Source organism: Cavia porcellus, unplaced genomic scaffold, assembly GCF_034190915.1.
Source record: "Cavia porcellus strain 051 isolate PalLab524CR breed Dunkin Hartley unplaced genomic scaffold, mCavPor4.1 scaffold_6, whole genome shotgun sequence".
NCBI classification, from domain to species: Eukaryota; Metazoa; Chordata; class Mammalia; order Rodentia; family Caviidae; genus Cavia; species Cavia porcellus.
In genome coordinates this window covers 92,748,920-92,768,385 of record NW_026947489.1, presented here as the reverse complement: position 1 = coordinate 92,768,385, position 19,466 = coordinate 92,748,920, and the positions used below count along the sequence as shown (strand labels likewise).

The 19,466-nt window shown below is 52.0% G+C and overlaps 1 protein-coding gene across 3 annotated transcripts; it reads right to left on the bottom strand.

Annotated features, from left to right (window-relative positions):
* Positions 1-1,156: 1,156 nt before the first annotated feature.
* Casc3 (CASC3 exon junction complex subunit) lies at positions 1,157-19,210 on the bottom strand. 3 transcript variants are annotated; one of them, XM_005002420.4, is made up of 14 exons: positions 18,933-19,208; positions 18,559-18,586; positions 18,145-18,182; positions 8,501-8,659; positions 8,248-8,399; positions 7,985-8,161; positions 7,083-7,768; positions 5,691-5,782; positions 5,250-5,364; positions 4,611-4,709; positions 4,288-4,502; positions 3,539-3,661; positions 3,343-3,406; positions 1,157-2,350 (listed from the first exon to the last, which is right to left on the bottom strand). In XM_005002420.4, the coding sequence occupies exons 1-13, from the start codon at positions 19,146-19,148 to the stop codon at positions 3,383-3,385; spliced, it is 2,124 nt and encodes a 707-aa protein (XP_005002477.1). In that variant the 5' UTR covers positions 19,149-19,208; the 3' UTR covers positions 1,157-2,350; positions 3,343-3,382. The 3 variants fall into 3 exon arrangements, with proteins under 3 accessions (XP_005002477.1, XP_003466984.1, XP_063107568.1); XM_003466936.5 differs by having other exon boundaries at positions 5,718-5,782; positions 18,933-19,207; XM_063251498.1 differs by lacking the exon at positions 3,539-3,661 and having other exon boundaries at positions 18,933-19,210.
* Between the last annotated feature and the right edge of the window lie 256 nt (positions 19,211-19,466).

Below are 19,466 nucleotides of genomic sequence, written 5' to 3'. Positions count from 1 at the left end.
AGGAGACCCAGCAGCAGCGCCCTGCACCATGGAACCACGGGGTTTTCAGCAAGCCTCATGCTCCAGCCACAACTGATGCCTCAAAGTGGGCACTTGAGGCAGGCAGACCTGAGCTTCTGTGCTGGATTTGGAACAGCTCCCTAGGTGGCTGTTAGCCAGGTTCATCACTGCCCTAAACATGCAGCCCAACTGAAGCGGGGTGCAGACACAGGGAGATCCAAGTTCTTGCTGCACCGAGTTGCCTGAAGACAGGAAGCCACGTGCTGGCTGCAGAGGGAGGGCTGGCGGGCACCTGCGGGCCTAGGGGTGCAGTCACAGGTACGGTGATAGGGACTGCATCCATGGGGGCTCAGGACAGCCCTGGCCCTGGCTTCCTATGGGGACACAGTGGGGTTGTCTAAGGCCCATCTGACTGCTCTTTCCTCCCTTCTTTCTGCCCACTGAAAGGTAGGCTGGGAGGGCAGGGAACCTGGGGGCTTCACTGAGCCTGAGTTTTTCCTCGCTGCTGAGCTGGTTACCAGGGCAACAGAGAGCAATGGGATCTAACTGCAGGACTGAGGCAGCAAGAGGCAGGGGTGAGGGGAAGCATCTCAACATTTGCTCCTCCTGCTAGTAGCCCACCCACGGCCCAGGTTGGCCCTCCTGGCATGACCCCAGGTGGCCAGCCAATCATTGCCCACCACCATGTGTGAGAGGCAGTCAGGAGCTGTGGTCAGCTGGCTGCAGCAACACCAGGGTGTGGGCCCTCCATCTGTCAGTTCAGGTGCCCCTAACCAAGGCTGCCAGATCATTAAACACAACTACTCTCCCACCCAGAACCCGGGGGACAGAAAAGGGCACCAGGAGCCACTAGGTGCTGCAGCCCACAGGGACTGTTGGAGCTTCTCACACCCCCATCCTTTCCTCTTCCAGCGGTTGCAGTCTGGGGGCTGGTGCAGCGGTGCTGTATCTCTGCCTGGACAAACGTGGCTGCCAAACCCAAAGGCGGGCACGATGCAGCCTGTGTCCACAAACTCCTATCTTTGGGATGTGGGCAGCAGTACGGAGGGAGACAAGCACTTGGCAGGGTCTGGTAGGACTAAACAATGTGTGTGGGGGGAACCAGGGCGCCCTCACCCTGCCCCTAGATCCAGGCTCACACAAACCTTGGCAGGAGTACGGTATTCATAGTTTAAACTTTATTATCTGCAGGTCACAATGCTGATCACAAAGGTACACTCTTTAGTAATAAAAACAACACACACGGAGAAGTCTTCACAACTGGACACAGTGGCCCGATAGAGACGACTGTCACAGTGTCTTCGGGTCTGGGGGTCTGGGCAGCGGCCACAGGCCTGCAGAGACACCTTCAGGTTTAAGGCAAAGGGAAGCTGACAAAAGGCACAAGCAGCAGCTGCCCCTGAGGCCTTGGGCCTTCACTGGGGTCCCAGCTTGGCACCTCTCTCTCTCCACTGCACAGGGCACAGGGACTCAGAGTGGCCAGGCCAGCTGCCAGGAAGGGAGCTGGAGGGCTGACATGATGGCTGCTTTCTGCCTCCGCTTCTGAGGAAGGACGGGGCTGGGCCAGGCATTCCCTAGCAGACTCAAGCACTGCGGGGACAGCAAACTCTTCCGCAGAGGCCGCTGGAGCGGTTCAGGGCCAGGGCAGGAGGAGCGGGGTCAGGCCTACACACAGGAGGCCTGGCTGCCTGGGCCGTCTGCTTGTAAGAGCCAGAGTAGGGGAAAGGACGGAAACCGCCATAGCAGGACAGGCACAGAGCAGAGCAAGTGCCCGCTGAGGAGGAAGCGGAGGAAGGGGAGGGGAGGAGCACGTGCCAATAGCACTTGCTGCTAGAGATGCATCGGTCCACAGTGACCGGAGTCGGGTTCAGGGTCAACAGCCACAGCCCAGGGAGGGGCACCTACAGCCTCCACCCCCTGGGCAGAGGCCGGGACCCCTTGCGCCCTGCCCCATAGTGGCACCAGTAGAGGAGTCAGGAGACCCCAACGGTGGCTCTGGGCAGGTTTGGCCCAGCTACTGTGAGGTGGGGAGAGGTGGGCAGAAGCGGGTACACGCAGAGACACTAGAGTTAGTTTAAGAAGAGCAAGCCAGGCTTTTTAAAAATGAACATACAGAAAACAAAACAAGCACAGGAAGGGACACCCCTGGGGCAGAGACCCCTGACATTCGTTCCAGAGAAGGTACAGTGGGTGCGCGGGCCCCAGGCAGGGGCTCAGCAGCTTGGCTGACACTGGCTCCCCTAGGCAGAGACATCCCAAGGTGGCCCCTGCACTGCCCGTGGCGGGGCCCTGCAGGGTCTCCCCGTGCAGCTCCCTCCTCTCCTGAGATCACGCCTCTCCTCGGTGAGGGCTGGGAAAGGGGAGAACCGCCAAAAATCAGGGTGGACCCATGGCCCTGACTGCTAACCACTGGGGTCTGTTTGTTCATCTGACTTGGTGCTGAGGACTAAGCCCAAGGCCTCATGGGAGTGAAGCACAGGCTCCACCATGGAGCTGCACCCCAGACCCTGCAGATACATTGCAATGACCTTAAAACAGACCACACGCCAAGACCCGCTGCGTGGCCTCTGTCCTCTTACGACAGGTTTCTGGTGCCCTGCCGCCTTAACCCGAGGCTTCCTGTCCTCAGCCAATGTCACACCACATTCCCGAACTGCTTCCCTCCCTCCCATGTGCTGTGTGGCACTGGGATTAAACCCAGAGCCTTCACGTGAGTGCCATCCCAACCTCTTCCAACAGCACAGCAGGGTCTGAGTCAGTCAGCCACCTCAGCTGGACTACGACTTGGGGACTCCCCCACCAGCCTCCCTTGGGGTCACGGGCGGGCAGCGCCAGGCCTGGCTGCATTCTGTCTTTCTTCCTCACAGTTCCCTGGGTGCTAGCACTGGACTGTCCAGGTAACAATGGTCTCTGCTTCAACTCTTTAATGTGCATTCATAAAACAAAGGAACCGGAAAATTCTGGGTCTCCCTTAAGCCTCCCAAGAGGATGCTGTTTATTAATAAAGAGTAAGCACAGACTTGCCAGGCGTGGTGGCTCACGCCTGTAATCCCAGCACTTGGGAGGCTGAGGCAGGAGGTTCGTTGCGAGTTTGAGGCCAGCCTGGGCTACAAAGTGAGCTCAAGGCCAGCCTGAACTACACAGTGAGACCCCGTCTCAAAAAGACAAAAAAAAAAAAAAAAAAAGAGTAAGCACAGACTCTAAGCAGTAGTGTGTGCTTATAACCCCAGCACTTGGGAGGCTGAGGCAGGAGGATCACCAGGAATTTAAGGTCAGCCTGGACTACATAGTGAGACCCTGTCTCAAAACCAACCAACCAGTCACAGTAAGTTGTGCACTTACGTTTCTACGACGTTGGACTGGAAATATTCAGCATGTCACATTAACTGGAGCCCCTGCTCACCACCTGCAATAACCAAGTTGAAAACTGCTATCAGGTCACGTAAAGAGGAGTTTTCTGCAGAAACATGCCCTGAGAAGCAGGGTTCTCTGGAGGAGCCCTGTGGAAGCCTACGCCTTCGTGGGAAGGAGCCCATACCTCCGGCGGAGGGGGCTTGATGGAGACTGGCTGCGGCGTCCTCCGGGGCGGGGAGGGCTTCGGCTGCACCTGCTGCTGGGCGGGGTTATAGTAGGTCACTCCACCGTACACCTGTGATGGGGCCTGGGACCCCACAAGCCAGAAGAGAAAGTTAAGAATCCATCCAACCTATGTGCAGGAAACACTATCCAGCTGCGGAAAGCAGAGTCTGGAGCCAGATGCAGCGCTGCTCCTGTTAATCCCAGCACTCAGGAGGCTGAGGCAGGAGGTTTACTTGGACTAGAACACTCTCACCCCCTCAAAAGAAAGAGTGAAACATTTTATTGTTTTACCACACTGTCTCCTTTTGCATGTCACTCTTACTCTGGTTTTGAGTCTTCCAAGCATCACCCAGCTTTCTCTGATTACCCTACCATCAGCTGACACACAGAAAAGGCCTCACTCATGGTGACAATGAGACACCGCCAGTGTAACTCTGACAGCTGAGCAGGACAGGGCGGGGCAGCTACAGAGGAGCAGCCCCAGAGCCTCATGCCCCACAAGGTGAGCAGAGACAGCGCCGGCCAGGCTGTACTCAAATGTGGACCTGCACTGTGCCAGCACCGTGGAAGCAGGCTTCTGGCTCCTACCACCAAGAGGTACCGGCAGCACACAGGCCCAGTGGCACCCAGGTTTCCTCAGCAGGCCCACCTGCTCGACCCGCCTGCTCTAAAGGGGTGCAGCAGGAAACGCACTTGCAGTCATCTCACCTGTGTGTTGGGGTACAGATGTGGTGGTGGCGGGGGAGGCAGGGCCCCCGGAGCATAGGGGTAGCTGGGGTTCCCGAAGCTCATCACACCCGGGGCGGAGAAGTAGGTGGGGGCCAGCAGCTGCTGGGGAGGCGGTTGTCCCGGGGACACAGACACTGGTGGGGGGTAGAGGCCCGGGTTAGCCAGGGGTGCCGGCGTCTGGTGGGGGTGCAAACCTGGAAACGAGGAGATGGAAACTGCTCAGGGAGGCTGCACAGGGTGCTGCTCACAGGAATGGAGCCCCCACACCCTCACCCTGGATGCTGAGGTGGGAGCACACGCACCTGGGTGGGGAAGGTGCATTTCCGGCTGCACAATCATGCCCTGCGGAGGCAGCGGGGCAGGGCTGTCACCGTGGGTATAGATTGGTCCCTGGAACTGCACTGTAAGACACAGAGTAGGGCTCTTCGCAGCTCAGAGGCATGTGGGCTTGGCCTCAGCCATTTCCCGACAGGCTGAGGCAGAGGGGTAGCAGGTGGAAGCAGCCTGGGTACCTTGGGGGGCCCTGCCTCAGCATGGAATTCTATTTTTTTTTTTGGTACCAGGAATTGAACTCATGACCTTGTGCTTGCCAGGCAGGTGCTTATGCCACTGAGCTAAATCCCCAGCCCACTGCGGAATTCTACAAAGAAACTTTTTTTTTTTTTTTGGTACCAGGGGTTGAACTCGAAACCTTGCGCTTGCCAAGCAGGCACTTACGCCGCTGAGCTAAATCCCCGGCCCTCAGTGTGGAATTCTAAAGGCGGAGACAGGGCTTGGACAGATCAGCCCTGGGTCCTACCCCTAGTACTGCAAACAAACAAAAAAAAGAGACAGAAAGAAATTCTTCCATGGAAAGAAAACAGCAACTAAATGTGTGACGAGCACTTCGAGAAGCCAGCAGGGAAGAGAGGGGGCACAGCCTGAGGGCGAAGCATACTCACGTGGGTCATAGTAATGTCCTTCCACAATGCTGATGTGCACCGGAGGGGCCGGGGGTTCAGGCACAGGCCTCTGCCGCTGGGAGGAGTAGCGCTTGGCACGACCGCCCTGGACACCCTGTGACACAGAGACAGATCTGAACGGGAACTCGGGAGTCATCAGGGCAAGGCTCAACCCTTCAGGCACAGAACACTCAGACATAGCAAATGTTTTGCAGATATTTGCAGAATGCCTTGAAAAATTAAATGAAAAGCATTGATTCTTTTTTGGGAGTGGACAGGGTCACCCTATGAAGTTTAGGCTGACCTGGAAACCACTATGTAGCCTGGGCTGCCATCAAACCCACAGTGGTCCTTCTGCCTCAGCCTCCTAAGAACTAGGATCCCAGGCATGTGCCACCACACTGACTAAGCGGCGTAAGAGGACACTGTAACATGACCCACCCTCCCCTCGCGTCTTCCCTTGAGTACCATCTCTTCCATGCGGTTAAACTGCGGTGGAGGTCCTGCCCCCATGTGGATGTGGTTGGGCACACCTGTAACACAGAAGAAGTCACCTCTACAGACAGACAGACAGACAGGACAGGACAGGACAGGACAGGGGAGTGAATGGCAGGTGTGGCTTCCTCTTTTTAAAGTAGGAAAGTTCCTCTTCAACTACCTGCGGCATCCACACTGGCCCTGGAAAACCGGCTCCCACTGCCCACCACCTCAGCTGGCTATAGAGCCCATTCCCAGGAAATCCTGCCCAGTGCACCCCGCTCCCCTTGGTGCCCAGCACTCACATTATTCAATGGACTGCAAACTCTCAGTCCTGAAGCTGCTGAGCAGCAGATGGACAAAGATGAGAGGATCTACAAATCTACCTAGGTTTATCCTGATCCAGAGGGGCCAGGCCAGAAGCCTGAAGAGACTCTTCTGGCTGAAAATTCCCCAGGAAGTATACGGGAATACTCTACAGACTGTCTCCCAAGGTGGTAAGGAAGAGACGAAGTGTACAGTACCCATGTGCAACCCCAGTACTCAGGGAGGCTAAGGCAGGGTCCCAACTTTGGGCCCAGCCTGCATAACTTAATGAATCTGTTTCAGAATAAAATCATCCCTACCAGAACACAGTGCAGAAGCTCTCAGGCCCACTTCTTTTTGTTTTGGTTTTTGGAGACATGGTCTACGTAGCCCAAGCTTGTCTTGAACTCATCATGGTGACCTCCTACCTCAGGTTCCCCAGGGCTGGGATGATAGGCATGTGCCACCACGCCTAGCCAGGACTTCTAATCTTAAAGTTAAGAGCTGAATTTCAAAACCTGGGAAAAGGAGCCCTTGCTATATCCGGCTGGACCATGACAAAGCAGAACAGGGTAAAGTGCCACCAGGCAGGACCCAATCTGTAGAATTATGCTGTCCTGCATGACACCCACTAACCACACCCACGGGCGGCTATTTAATTTAGCCACATTTCAAGTACAGTGCTCAAAAGTACTAGCGTTACGCTAAGTTCTACTGGATGCTGCATTTTTAGGAGCAATGAAACTAGAGGCTCCTGCAGATGGAGACCCCAGTCTAAACCAAGCTGGCTTCTGCCTCCAGCTATGCACTTGCTGAACAGAGCGCAGCTGCTTCCTCATGCTGTGTGCAGAAAGCAGAGAGGACCCTGCACTTGGGAGCTCGGGCAATCAGGTAATGGCAAGGAGACAGTGGACAGCTCAGGACAAGGCCAGGAGGGGCCTGGGCAGGGACAGATGGAGCCCGTCCCACCCGCCCTTCTCTGGGTAGGTGACACCGGACACCACATTCTTGAGATGCCTCTGTCCCCAGGCCCAGCTTGGCACTGCCTACCCCGAAGCTCACGCGGCTGTAGGAAGGAAGGCTGCCCTGGACTCCAGTTCTGATCTGTGAGGCTCAGCTGTGCCACCTCTTGCTCCAGGCCACCTGCGGCCGAGTCTGAGGGAGACTCCCAGCTCCCGGCCTTTGCTGATGGAGCAGCGGCAGCTTCTGGGACTGCAGGGGCCAAGGTCAGGCCCTCAGGCGGTGGGGGCATCACCTCCACAGCCTTGACTGCATCCCCAGCCTTGGTCCGAGTTCTTCTGGCACGGGAGTAGGATTTCTTTTCGATGGGCCGGTCAGGGGCTGGTGGGGCGGCATCAGGAGCAGCAGCTGGGGTCTCAGAAGCCATCTCTTCCTTCTCGGGACTGCCAAGCACTGCAGCATCCACTTCTGGCGACGGGTCCCTAGCAGGAGCCTGCTCTAAGCGCCTCGAGCGGTAGCCAGTCTCAAGCCGCACAGTCTCAGCAGACCGGCCACCATGGGAACCCCCAGCCTCCATGGGCCGAAACCCAGCTCGACCTTCCTTGAAGCCTCCAGATCGGGAGTAATTCCTGGGTGTTGACATGCGGCCAGTGCCCGCTGCATTCCTATTAATAAATGTCCTCGGTGGTAAGGTGCCCCCGGAACCTTGGTGACGATGGGACTTGATTGGTCGCTCACCAACCCAGTTTGGATCTCTCTGTGGAGGACTCCCATACCTAAAACAGCAGAGGAGAGAAACTGTTAAGGGCTACAATCCATGAACCCCAACAGAAGGACTCCACCAGGCAAGGCAAACAAACAGGTTAAAAAAAAAAAAAGGCTGGGGGAGACCCAAGGACAGGACCTTCCTTACTCACTCACTCATGGCTAGAAGGGCAACCAGAGCAGCAAAGGTGCTCTGCAGACACCAGCGAGCTGGCGGGAGTCCTCACCGGGGCTTGCGGACCCTCCGGGGCTTGATGTCGTCAGGGCTATGAGCCGAGCGGATGTCGTAGCCGTACAGCGCAATGAGCTCCTGCCGAGACTTGGGAGCCTGCTCATCCTCTCGGAACTTGTCGTGCTCCCAGCGACCCTCGTCCTTCCACAGCTTCCGCTGACGGCCTTTGGGTCTAGACAAAAACCAAGGCTACGTACCTCTCAAGCCACCCAGCCCGTTGTGCGACACCTCCTCCCCAGGGTGGCGGCCACATCCTACCTGATCTCCTCCTCCTGCGTCTGGCCCCGGAGGTCGTGCTCAAAGAAGAGCCCCTTCCGGGGGATGTATGCGGGGTTCTTGCGGTCCTCGTCATCATCCAGGTGCTTGGGGCCCTTCTTCCCCACCTTGTTCTCCACGGGCTCCGTGCTCTCCTGAGGACGGATGCGGCTCCTGAGCCTCTGGCCCCAGCCGCCCCAGCCACCCCAGCCTCCCCGCCAACCTGCAGGTCCCAAGAGCCCACGCCCTGCCAGACCTGCCCGTCCCCGCTCTGCCGCTCCCCAGTCACGGCGCCTTTGCCGTCGGCTTTCTCCTCTGCCTTCTCCGCCTTAGCTGATGAGCTTGAGGCGTCATTGGCTTCTGACTTCAGCTCCACTTTGGAGTTTTCCTCTTCACTGTACTCCCCCTCCTCACCCTGCAAGAGTCTCCATCAGTCGTTGGAACAGATCTGAAAGGGATATTCACACGCAAACACACACACACACACACACACACACACACACACACACACACACCCCAGACACTGCCAGAGCAGCAAGGCAAGGTGAGCAATGGCAGACTGCAAAGAGACCTGGGGTGTGGTGGGAGGACAGGAGGCGTCACTGCACTGGACACAGAGATTGTCTCCCCTTCTGCAAGTTCTATCTAAATGAGCAGGGCCTAGAAACTGCAGCTCAAGCTGGGCATAGTGGCACACACCTGTAATCCTAGCACTTGAGAGGCTAAGGCAGAAGGATCCTTGCAAGTTCGAAAGCAGCCTGGGCTACAAACTGAGCCCCAGGCCAGCCTGAACTGCAGAGCGAGACCCTGTCTCAAAAAGGCAAAAAAAACAAACGAACTGCGGCCCTCTTTAAACTGTGACTCTGTGACTCTTCTCATCTCAAAACGGCCTCAATTCTCAGTTTCCAGTTACAAATGCCCGTCTAACCTAAGACTGAAAACTTCCAAGACAGCACCCAGACTGAGGAATCTGTAATGAAGAACAGCAGCTAGGTATCACAGTCTAGAGCAAGCCCAGCCTTTAGGAACTGATATACTTGAAATGTCTGCCCAGTGGGATACACAACCTGTGGATGGGGGGTAGGGGGTGGGGCCCAGACTCCTTGTAATTGATTTTGGGAGGCACTGCTACCCCTAAGGTGGGAAACAGCGCCTTACACTTCTGAACTTTCTTCTGTTTCTTTAACATGGTCTCACTATGCAGCCCAGGTGGACTCACTTGCAGGATCCTCCCACCTCAGCCTCCCCAGCTCGGGGACCACAGTCGAATGCCACCCAGGCTTTGTCCACATGTCTGTTCCAGTGCTATGGACTGAACACAGGTCATGGCACACATGTGCTCTTGTGTCAACTACACTTCCCAGACCTGAGACTTAACATTTTTTATGTCTTACAACATAAGCGCTACACTTTCCGCACCGCAAGGTTCCCAGAGCCCACCACTCCACCTAGAATCGTGCCGCAGAATTAATTATGAGCCTAGCCTGTGCATCTAATCCCTGCTCTCTGAAGACTGAGGCAGGAGTGTTATAAATTTGAGCCCAGCCTGGGCAATTTAAGAGACTTAGTAAGACACTGTCTCAAATTAAACAAGAGCTGGGCACATAGCTCAAACCTCAGAACTGAGAGCAAAAACTTGCAACTCTAAAACTTCAACCTGGAAGGGCCCAGGGCTATAGCTCAGTGGCACAAGTACCTGCCTGGCACGTGCAAGATCCTGAGTTTGATTCTAGTACCAAAACAAATAAACCAAACCAAAACAGAATAAAACAAAAAACTTTGACCTGGAAAGTGCTCCTGCCTCTCCATGATCTTTTTCTTCTCTTACCACAGCAACACTGAATAAGCTGTTGGTATGGTGGACATCCCAGGAGGCTGAGGCAGGGCAGAGATGCAGCTCAGTGGCACAGCATCTGCCTGTTAAGCACAGGTCCTGAGTTCTAATCCTAGTACCAAAAAAGGGGGTGCTGAGGCAAGAGGATGGCCACTGAGTGTGAGGCTAGCCTGGCTAGTCAGTCCAAGGCCAGCATGGACTACACAGCAGGACCCTTTCTCCTGAGAAGGAAAGAAAATATAAAAGGCTGGCTAACCCTGCCAACTCTGTTGCATCTCCCCACACCTAGCGTCACTGGAAAGACAGGAAACAGGCGTGGGGAACACGGGGCAGGGAGATAAGCAGTTAAGGCTCAGGAGAACAGGGTTTTTCTCCTGTTCTTCTTAGATCGGGACCTACAGTGGCTGAGCCACACAGAAGCAGCAGGTTCTAACCTGCAAGGACAGACAGACATAGGCTCTTGGGAAGGGGATTTCGTCCCACAGCTGGGTCTCTTGCTCTCCTGCCTGCCCTCTCTGGCCCCAGGTTGGCCTGGACACTGATCAGACTCAGTGAGAGTCCCGGGTAGGTGAGCAGTGCCTGGGGTGTGACCTTTCTTCAGACATCCCTAGGCCTGCTCTTCCTCTCTCCTGTCTGCCCAGCCCCCAGCACAGAGAACTGTCAAGAGACCACCTGATGCAACCTCACCTACAGCATCTGATTTTTTGTCTTTTTAGGACTGGGTCTCACAATTCCAGATGGCTCTGAACTCATACAATTTTTTTGAGACTGCGCCTTGCTATGCAGTTTAGTGGCCAGAACTCATAGCAATCCTCTTGCCCCAGCCTCCTGAGCACTGTGGGGTACAAGTGTGCACCAACACACCCAGTCTCCTACAGCTTATTTTATTGAGACAGGCTGGCCTCAACCTCACAGTGATCTTCCTGCCTCAGCTTCCTGAGTACTGGGATTAGACAAATGCATCACCATGCCTGGCCCCACCTGCAGTTTTTAATGACCAAACCCCCTTGGATTCTTCCTGTTCCCCTGGATTATGTTGCTCCCCTCCTCTGATTAATGTGGGTCACTGATCCTATGTCCCCACAGGACTGGAGAGAGAAAGACAAAAATGTGCTTAGGGCCCACTTGGGACTTTAAGCCCCCAAAACACACACATACACATAGACCAAATCCCAGCATTTTAAAATAGCACCAGTGTGATTAATGAGGGACTTTGTTTTGGGCTCTACCCAACTCTGGTCTATGGTAGATGTCAAATGAGGTGACTCTTTTCTTCCAGGAGAGAAACTAATTTTGTTTCCAGCACAGAATAGAAAGATAGCATCGTGCTGTGGAGACTCCAAATTAGAACCCAAGCCTGATCCAACTGCCACCAAGGACTACCAGAGCCACACCACTGTGCCCAAAGGATGTCAACTGAACCCCTTTGCTCATCTTTATAAATTATTAATGTATTTATTGTCTTTTTGAGGCAGGGTCTCACTATGCAGTTCAGGCTGGCCTTGAGCTCAATTTGTAGCCCAGGCTTGCCTTGAACTTGCAAGTCTCCTCTTGCCTCAGCCTCCCAAATGCTAGGATTACAGGTGTTTGCCACCACACCCAGCTGTCAAAACCCATTTTCTTGAGACAGGGGATCCTGTCGACAATTCAGTGAGCTCCTCCTGCTCTTAGTAGCTTTGCCCTCAATCAACTGCAAACCTTAAGATTTCCCATGCAGAGGATTCAACTCTCCACATATTTCAGAGTAAAAGATGGGTTGAGGGCCTTTCCTCTCTCAATGTCTCTCCTTGGCCCCATCTTGTTAATTTACATACATACACACACTGCAGGGTTTATATGTATAATACACACACACACACACACACACACACACACACACACACGGTCTCACAATGCTCAGGCTGGTCTTGAGTTCCTTAAGTGATCTTCCTGCCTCAGCCTCCTGAGCAACTAGAATTAAAGCTAGGAGCCACTGTACCCAGCTTTTCGGCCTCATTTTATGTCAGTGCTTCCATAAAGCCCCTCCTACCCTGTCAGACTTGAACATGAGCAGGCTAGTCTTTACCTCCCCACTAGTAACTCGTCCAAACAGAGCTGCTCTGCTTCCGAGACCTTAAATCCTTCGGTCCCTGAAAACTATCACATGCAAAAGAACGCAGGGAGACTCTTACCTCACCCTGCACACAAACACTAACTTGAAATGCATCAAAGACTTACATGTAGGAGCCAAAACTATAAAACTCTCAGAAGAAAACACAGATAAATCTTTATGGTTCTGAGATTGAAAAACAAAAGTTTGTTTGATTTTAACAGTACTGGGGACTGAGCCCAGGGGGCACTGTGCTAAGTTTCCAGCCCCTTTTAAGTTTTGTTTCAAGACAGGGTTTTATTATACTGCATAGGCTAGCTTCAAATCTTCAATTATCCAATCTCAGCATCCTAAGGAGCTGCGTGCACCATCATGCTCTATGGCAAAGGACTAACGAAGGATATCAAAAATAGGAGGAACAAAAAGAAAAACAGATAAATTGGACTTAACCAAAATTAAAGTCTTTGTGCTTCAAAGAACAGCATTTTTTATAGCAAAAAGCCAAAAAATAAAAAGCAGAATGGGAAAAAATATGTAAACCATACTTCAAAAGGAACTTATACAGAAAATGAAGAACTCCTATAATGCTATCATTAAAAAAAAACTCCTAATTTTACCATCAATTTTGTTTCAAAATAACCTAATTTAGTAAGATACAAAATACCTTGCAGTCATTTCTCCAATTAAGATCTTCAAACCAGAACGAAACATAGTGTCCCACCTACTGCAACAATAATCAGGCAAAAGTGCTGCTGGGGAAGCTGAGAAATCCAAGCCCTTCACTTGCTACTGGGAATGATGGCCACATGGCAGCACGGCGCTCTGGCAGCGAGGCTGGCAGTGCCTCGGATACTAAACACCGGTCCTCCAATGCACCGAGGTGATGCTCCAGGGATGCGACCACCTCTGCCCACACGAAAGCCTGGGCACAAGCGCTCAGGGCTGAACTGTTCAGCCCTGGAAGCCCTGAAAGAAGCCATTGGAGGGCCCACAGATGGATAAAGCACGAGGCCCTGAAAATAGAAATCCTGCCACATGTGACCACAGGGGTGGATAACTCAGTGGAATCTGAAGACCTCACACTCCAGAAAAGGTGGCAACTAAGGCCCGTGGGGTAGGAGTGAGAGGGTCACCTGGGCCAAGCAGCACCAACTTCAGTGGGAAGTCTGGAAAACCTAATGAATGACATGGCAAATACTGTGCTACACACGCAGTTCAGCACAGTGGCACACCTCTAATCCCAGCACTCAAGAGGCTGAGGCAGGCAGGAGGGCCTTAAGTTTGAATCCAGCCTGAACAACTTACTGACTCAGCAGGATCCTGTTGCAAAATCAAAAAAACACAAAAATAGGCTGGGGATATAGCTCAGTGTGGAAGCCCTGGGCTCAATCCCCAATACCACAATAAAATTAGACTTAAATAAAAAAGGACTCGGGGTATACCACAGTGTGAAAGCCCTAGGTTCAATCCCTAGTACTGGGGGGGGGGGAACGGGGACAAAATGATACATGCTAACATATGATTGAAAATGTCATGCTAAATGACAGAAGCCAGCCACAAAAATACAAATATTTTATGATTCCACCCATATAAAAAGCCAGAAGAGGAAAACCTACAGAAATTAAGAAGTACATGCATAGGCACAGTGGCGTGTATCTATAATCCCAGACTTGGGAGGCTGAGGCAGGAAGATCACTGTGAGTTCCAGTTTCAGGCCAACCTGAACCATACAGTGAAACTGTGACTCAAAAACAAAGGGTACCTACATGGCTGCTGAGGGAAGGTAATGGGGGAATAGAATGGTTGGCAGCCAAAGGGAAAAAGATCGATGTGGTTTTATTTTCGATTGTTTAAGAGGGGATTATTTTTTTTCTTTTCAAATCTATTTTAAAGAGAAAAAACAAAACCACAACACAGCAGTTAGAGGGTAACAATGAATTTATACATATATTGTTCCTTTCAGCTCGATTTTAAAATAAAAATGTTCTGAAACTATCTTAGTAATGATTGCACTTAGGTCCATTTTAATATGGGCAAGGTGGTATATGCTTGTAATCTCAGTACTCAGGGAGGCTGAGGCGGGAGGACTGCCTTGAGTTTGGGACCAGCCTGCATTACACAGTGAGACACTGTTTCAAAAACCCAAAAAGGGCTGGGCATGGTAGCAAATCCTCTAATTCCAGCACTTGGGAGGCAGAGGCAGAGGCAGAAGGATTGCTGCCATGAGTTCAAGGTCAGCCTGAATTACATAGCAAGACCCTATCTCAAAACACACAAAAAGGCTGAAGGTACCAAACTAACCTAGCTGTCAGGTTGCTTTCCAGCACACAGAAGGGGAAAACCAAACTGACCGGCACTGAGAAGGTCCAGAACAAACGCAAGGAATCTCCTAAAGCAGCCACTATGCCTTGTTTCTGTGCAGCTGGGGCTGAACCCAGGCCTCCTCACTGAGCTTCTCCAGCCCTCTTCAATCTCTCCTTTTAACTGTAAGACATGGTCTTCCTAAGTGGCTGGGCTGGAACTTGTAATCCTCCTGCCTCAGCATCCCAGAATGCCAGGATTCCAGGCATGCGCCACTGTACATGGCAAGCCACCATACAGGCAAATAGCGGAAGGGGGAGTTCTGTGAAGTCAGAGAAAGCCATCCTGTACCACACTTTCTAGAAAAACCGAATCTACATAAAAAAGAATAGAAAATACAGATATTAATTCCAAGAGGGAAAATAAGAATAGCACTCAATAAAAGCATGCCAAACAGATATGTGGATATCATACCAAAAATGCAACTTTTATTTCAAAATGAACTAAAAAGATATCAAGAGTGATTTACAGTGAGACTTGCTAAGGCAGGCGGAGTCTGAGCTCCGACAGTCCGGCTCAGACAACTCAGCGACTCAGCAAGACCCTGTCTCAAAAATTTTCAAAAAAGGGGAGAGGGAGGTAGGAGGGTCGCAGTTTACTGCCCTGGGTTCAATACCGAGGAAAGACAAAGAGAAATACGGAACTATAGGGTGTGGAAGACTGCAAGTCAGAATTAGAAAAACTCAAACACAAAAACTCAAGAGCCAGGAATGGCGGCACATACCCGCAATCCCAACACCAGAAAAGCCAAGGCAGGCTCATTGCAAGCTCAATGCCGGCCTGAGCCAGACTTGTCTCAGAACCACAACCTCTGCTGCCTCTACCAGCAATCCCTTCTCATTCAGGAAGGAATGAGAAATTAATCAGAAATCTGAAATCAGACATCACCATTGAAAGTCTCACTGCTTCCTTAATTCAAAACACCCCAAACTTGGCTGGGAGTGCTACTTAGCATGCATTAGGCCCTCAGATCCACTACCAGCACTGCAAAGCAAAGAAAGGAAAAGAACAAAGAAAAAACAGAGGAAAGGAGGCCCCCAACCTAGCTCACTACTGCCCTGCCTGTGTCTCATCCCATCTCATCTGAGGAACTCACCATCAGCACTCATGGACCTGGACACTGCTTTGATTGCACTTTAATTCTGGTCCTACTCCAGTGAAATATCTCGGCTCCGTCCCCATGGGACTGGGACCACCACTGCCACCATGTTCTTTGGGGCATCCTAACCAACAAGCAAGCACCAAGCCCTCTCCTTACAGACACCCGAGCCACTGTTTCCCCCACCTGGTCACTGAACCTCACCGGACTTCCACCCTGCCCAACGCAGCTTCCATTCTCCATCACAACCACAAGCGCCACCCACCCCAACCACGCAGCACCTTCCATTCTGCCCAATTCTGTTTTCCTGGCCCCATCCTACTCCATGCCACTCACCACTCACCTCCACTTCCACACCAAACTATCTTCCAGTTCCCAAAGACTGACTCTTCTCTTCTGCCTCTGGACTTCCTCACCTGTTTTCCCCTGCCTGCAGCTTCCTTGGGCCCATGGTGGATTTAATGCCCAACCTCAGCACCCTGGGTATCCCTATGGCTGTCACCAAGTTGCATTATTAGAGAGCTGAGCTAGGGCACCCTTGAGAGGGATCAGGCCTTGAGAGTCAGATGAGATGCATGTCAAAATTGTGGCTAGAGGCAAACTTAAAGATCACCAGGCTTCATGCAGGAGGTTACAGTGTCATTAGCAAGTCCTGGTCCAATGAGCCCAGACAGGTGTCGGATGCATACTGGGTGACCAGAACAACCTGGCCCACATTTCCTGGTGGGCCTTTGTTCCATCACATGGCCCGGGTACAACTCAGCAGCACAGCCCCTGCCTGGCAAATGTGAGGTCCTGAATTCCATTCCCGGTTCCAAAAGATGAAAAGAATTACAGAGAAGCTGAAGTTAATAATGTTCATCATATACCCTACTGGACCAATCTTAGCTAAGTGACTAGGTTTGGAATACATGTCAATAGTAGTCTAACACTAAAGCTACCCACACTGTGATTTTACTGTATAAAACATCCTTCGAAAAGCCAGACACGGTGACATACATCTGTAATTCTAGCACTCAGGAGGCTGAGGCAGGAGGATCACTGTTTTTTTATTTTTATTTTTATTATTTTTTTATTACTGGTACCAGGGATCGAACTCACAACCACAGGCTTGCAAGGGAGGCGCTTATGCTAATGAGCTAAATCCCCAGCCCCTAAGAAGGATCACTCTGAGTTGAAGGCTAGCTTGGACTATATAAGCAGGTTCAAGGCCAGCCTGCATTATACAGCAAGAGCCTGTCTCAAAAAATCAAAAAATAAACTAAAATAAACCTTTGAACAAAGAGCCTCAGTGGCCAACCACTTTTGGGACCTCTTCTATCTCTCAGGAGCTTTCTCTCAATCAAGGTTTCCTCCTCTTTTGTCCTCTGACCCATTCTTTAGTATGGAGAGACACATACTCAGCACATGTGACACATAACAGTTGGGAATTAATTTTCTCCATGACAACATGACTGCCTGAGTATTTGGTTTCCTTGAGTTGTAAAATTCCTAAAAACAGGAATCCATACAACAGCAATCACTGTTGCAACTCCAAGGGCTCAAAACAGTCTGAGATATAGCTAAAAGTTCTATAAAACTTATAGACTAGGCTGGGCATGGGGGCACGCACCTGTAATCCCAATACTTGGGAGGCTGAGGCAGAAGAGCTGTTTGGAGTTCAAGGTGAACCTGGGCTACACAGTGAGTTCAAGGCCAACCTGAATAACATAGCAAAACCCTGCCTCAAAAAGCAAACAAATTTATAGAATAAACTTGATCCATAATCCAATCATACCTGCATTTAATCCCATAGCCAAAACCCAGAACTTAGGACTCCAATCAAGAAAACTGTACTATTCAGATGCTATCTGTAGTTATTTATCCCATCAAATAAACTCACAAATGTCTCCTGCTGGAAAACTTTCTCCTAAAGACAAAAAAGAAGCCCCACACATGCTTTTGCCACAAATCACTCAGAATCCTGGCCTTTCAAACTTTTCAGATATTCTTGGGGCGGGGGAATCCAACTAGCTGGATTCTCAGCTTAGTATAAAACGAATCTCAAACATAACCTCAAGGACTTAATAATGTTTCCATTCTCTTATTTAGAACATTATGTTCTTCAAATAGATGCAGATGTCAACTACTACCTAACAGTGAGACACCTGTAGCTTGAGCAGGCTTGGCCCAGGTTTTCATCACTCACTGAAAAAAATGTTTCCCTCTGTTTTTAAGAAACACAAACTAGAACTGGGCATGGTAGTGCACGCCTGTAACCCCAGTACTTGGGAGGCTGACACAGGAGACTGCTGCAAATTCAAGGCTAGCCTGAGCTACATAGTAAGATTAAGGTCAGCCTGGATCCTGTCTCAACGACAAAAACAACACAAAACAAAACAAAAGCAAAAAAGAAACATAAATGAAAAATGTACAACAGAAACAAGTAGGTCATGGTATTTGTACACCACACACATATATGTTTTTAAAACACATTTTCCGACTTACGCCACAGAAAAAAGAACCTATTACACTCACTTCTGAATCTTCTGCACTTTCATAATCCGAGAGAACGGCTGAAAGAAAACAGAAATACATGAAGGAAAGACACCATTACATTATATTCCTGACTGGCTAGACACCATTACATTATATTCCTGACAGGCTAGAACACTCACTTAATTCTGACATCGACCTATGAGGCAGGTAAAATTATAAAATTATAGTCTCCACTTATATACAGGGAAAGGACCCGGCTGAGTGTGACTGCTGGGCCAGGCCTGTAGCGCCAAAACCTACACTCTTAACCACTATATCGAAACCCTAGCCCTCGGCACCCTCCTCTGCAGCAACCCTCGGTAAGAGTCAAAGATGGATCACAGGTGAAAAAACCAGTACTTGCGCTTCTGTGCCAGATAGCTCTTGTGGAAGGAGGCCAAGGGTGGTACTCACCATCACCTTCCATGCCATCTTCGCTCTCCTAAAGAGAAGACATGGGTTAGCTGTGATGGCCAGAAGCGGGGCGGGCAATAAAGAAACGCTTGCGAAACGCTCAACGCAAGACGGTCGCACAGGGAAGAAAGGTAAATGTAACAAACTGCATCCAAGGGAGGCTTGGTCTCTACGGCTCCTCCCCCAATTCCCAAATAAACACCCGCTTTGCATCTACAGCAGACGTGCGTTCCTCCCGGGGAGCGCCCCCCGCCCCAGCCCTCCCTCCAGTGAGTTCTGCAGTGATGCAAACTCGCCGGGGACTCTGAGAAGCCCCGGAGCCCAGATCCGATCCGATCCGATCCGCCCCGCCCCGCCCCGTCCCGCCCACTCACACACTCCGACTCCTCGGCGCTCTTGGCCCCCCCGCTCTCCATCCGCCGCAAATGAAGGGCCCCGGAGCGGCCGCCACGCTGCGAAGGCAGGGAGCCGCTGCCGCCGCCACCGCTCCCACCTCCCCGCGCCAAAGAGCCGCCGCTGTCGGAGCCCGAAGCTCCAGATTCCTCGTCCTCTGTGTCCTGCGAAGCGCGCTGCCGCCGCCGATCCGCCATCTTGCGGAGAACGGCCGTCGCCGGCCAGCTCCGACGCAGCGCGGCAGTCGCAGAGGCTGCCGGGAGGCTCGGGTGCCAGTCCCGGCATGCCTCGCGAGCTGAGCCTGTTCCTCCCCTCCCATTTTTGAGGGGCGGGGCTGCGCCCTGCGGCACGTTGTCCGGCGAGCGGGATGACGTCAGGGGCGTGGCGCGGCTGCTGACTTCCCGCGGCAGGCGCGGGGCTGGGGGAGCCGGACACCCGCAGTCTCCTTGATTCCCCGGCCCGGCCATCTTGGGCTTTCCTGGTGGTAGCTCTTGCCCATCGCTGCTGCAACACAG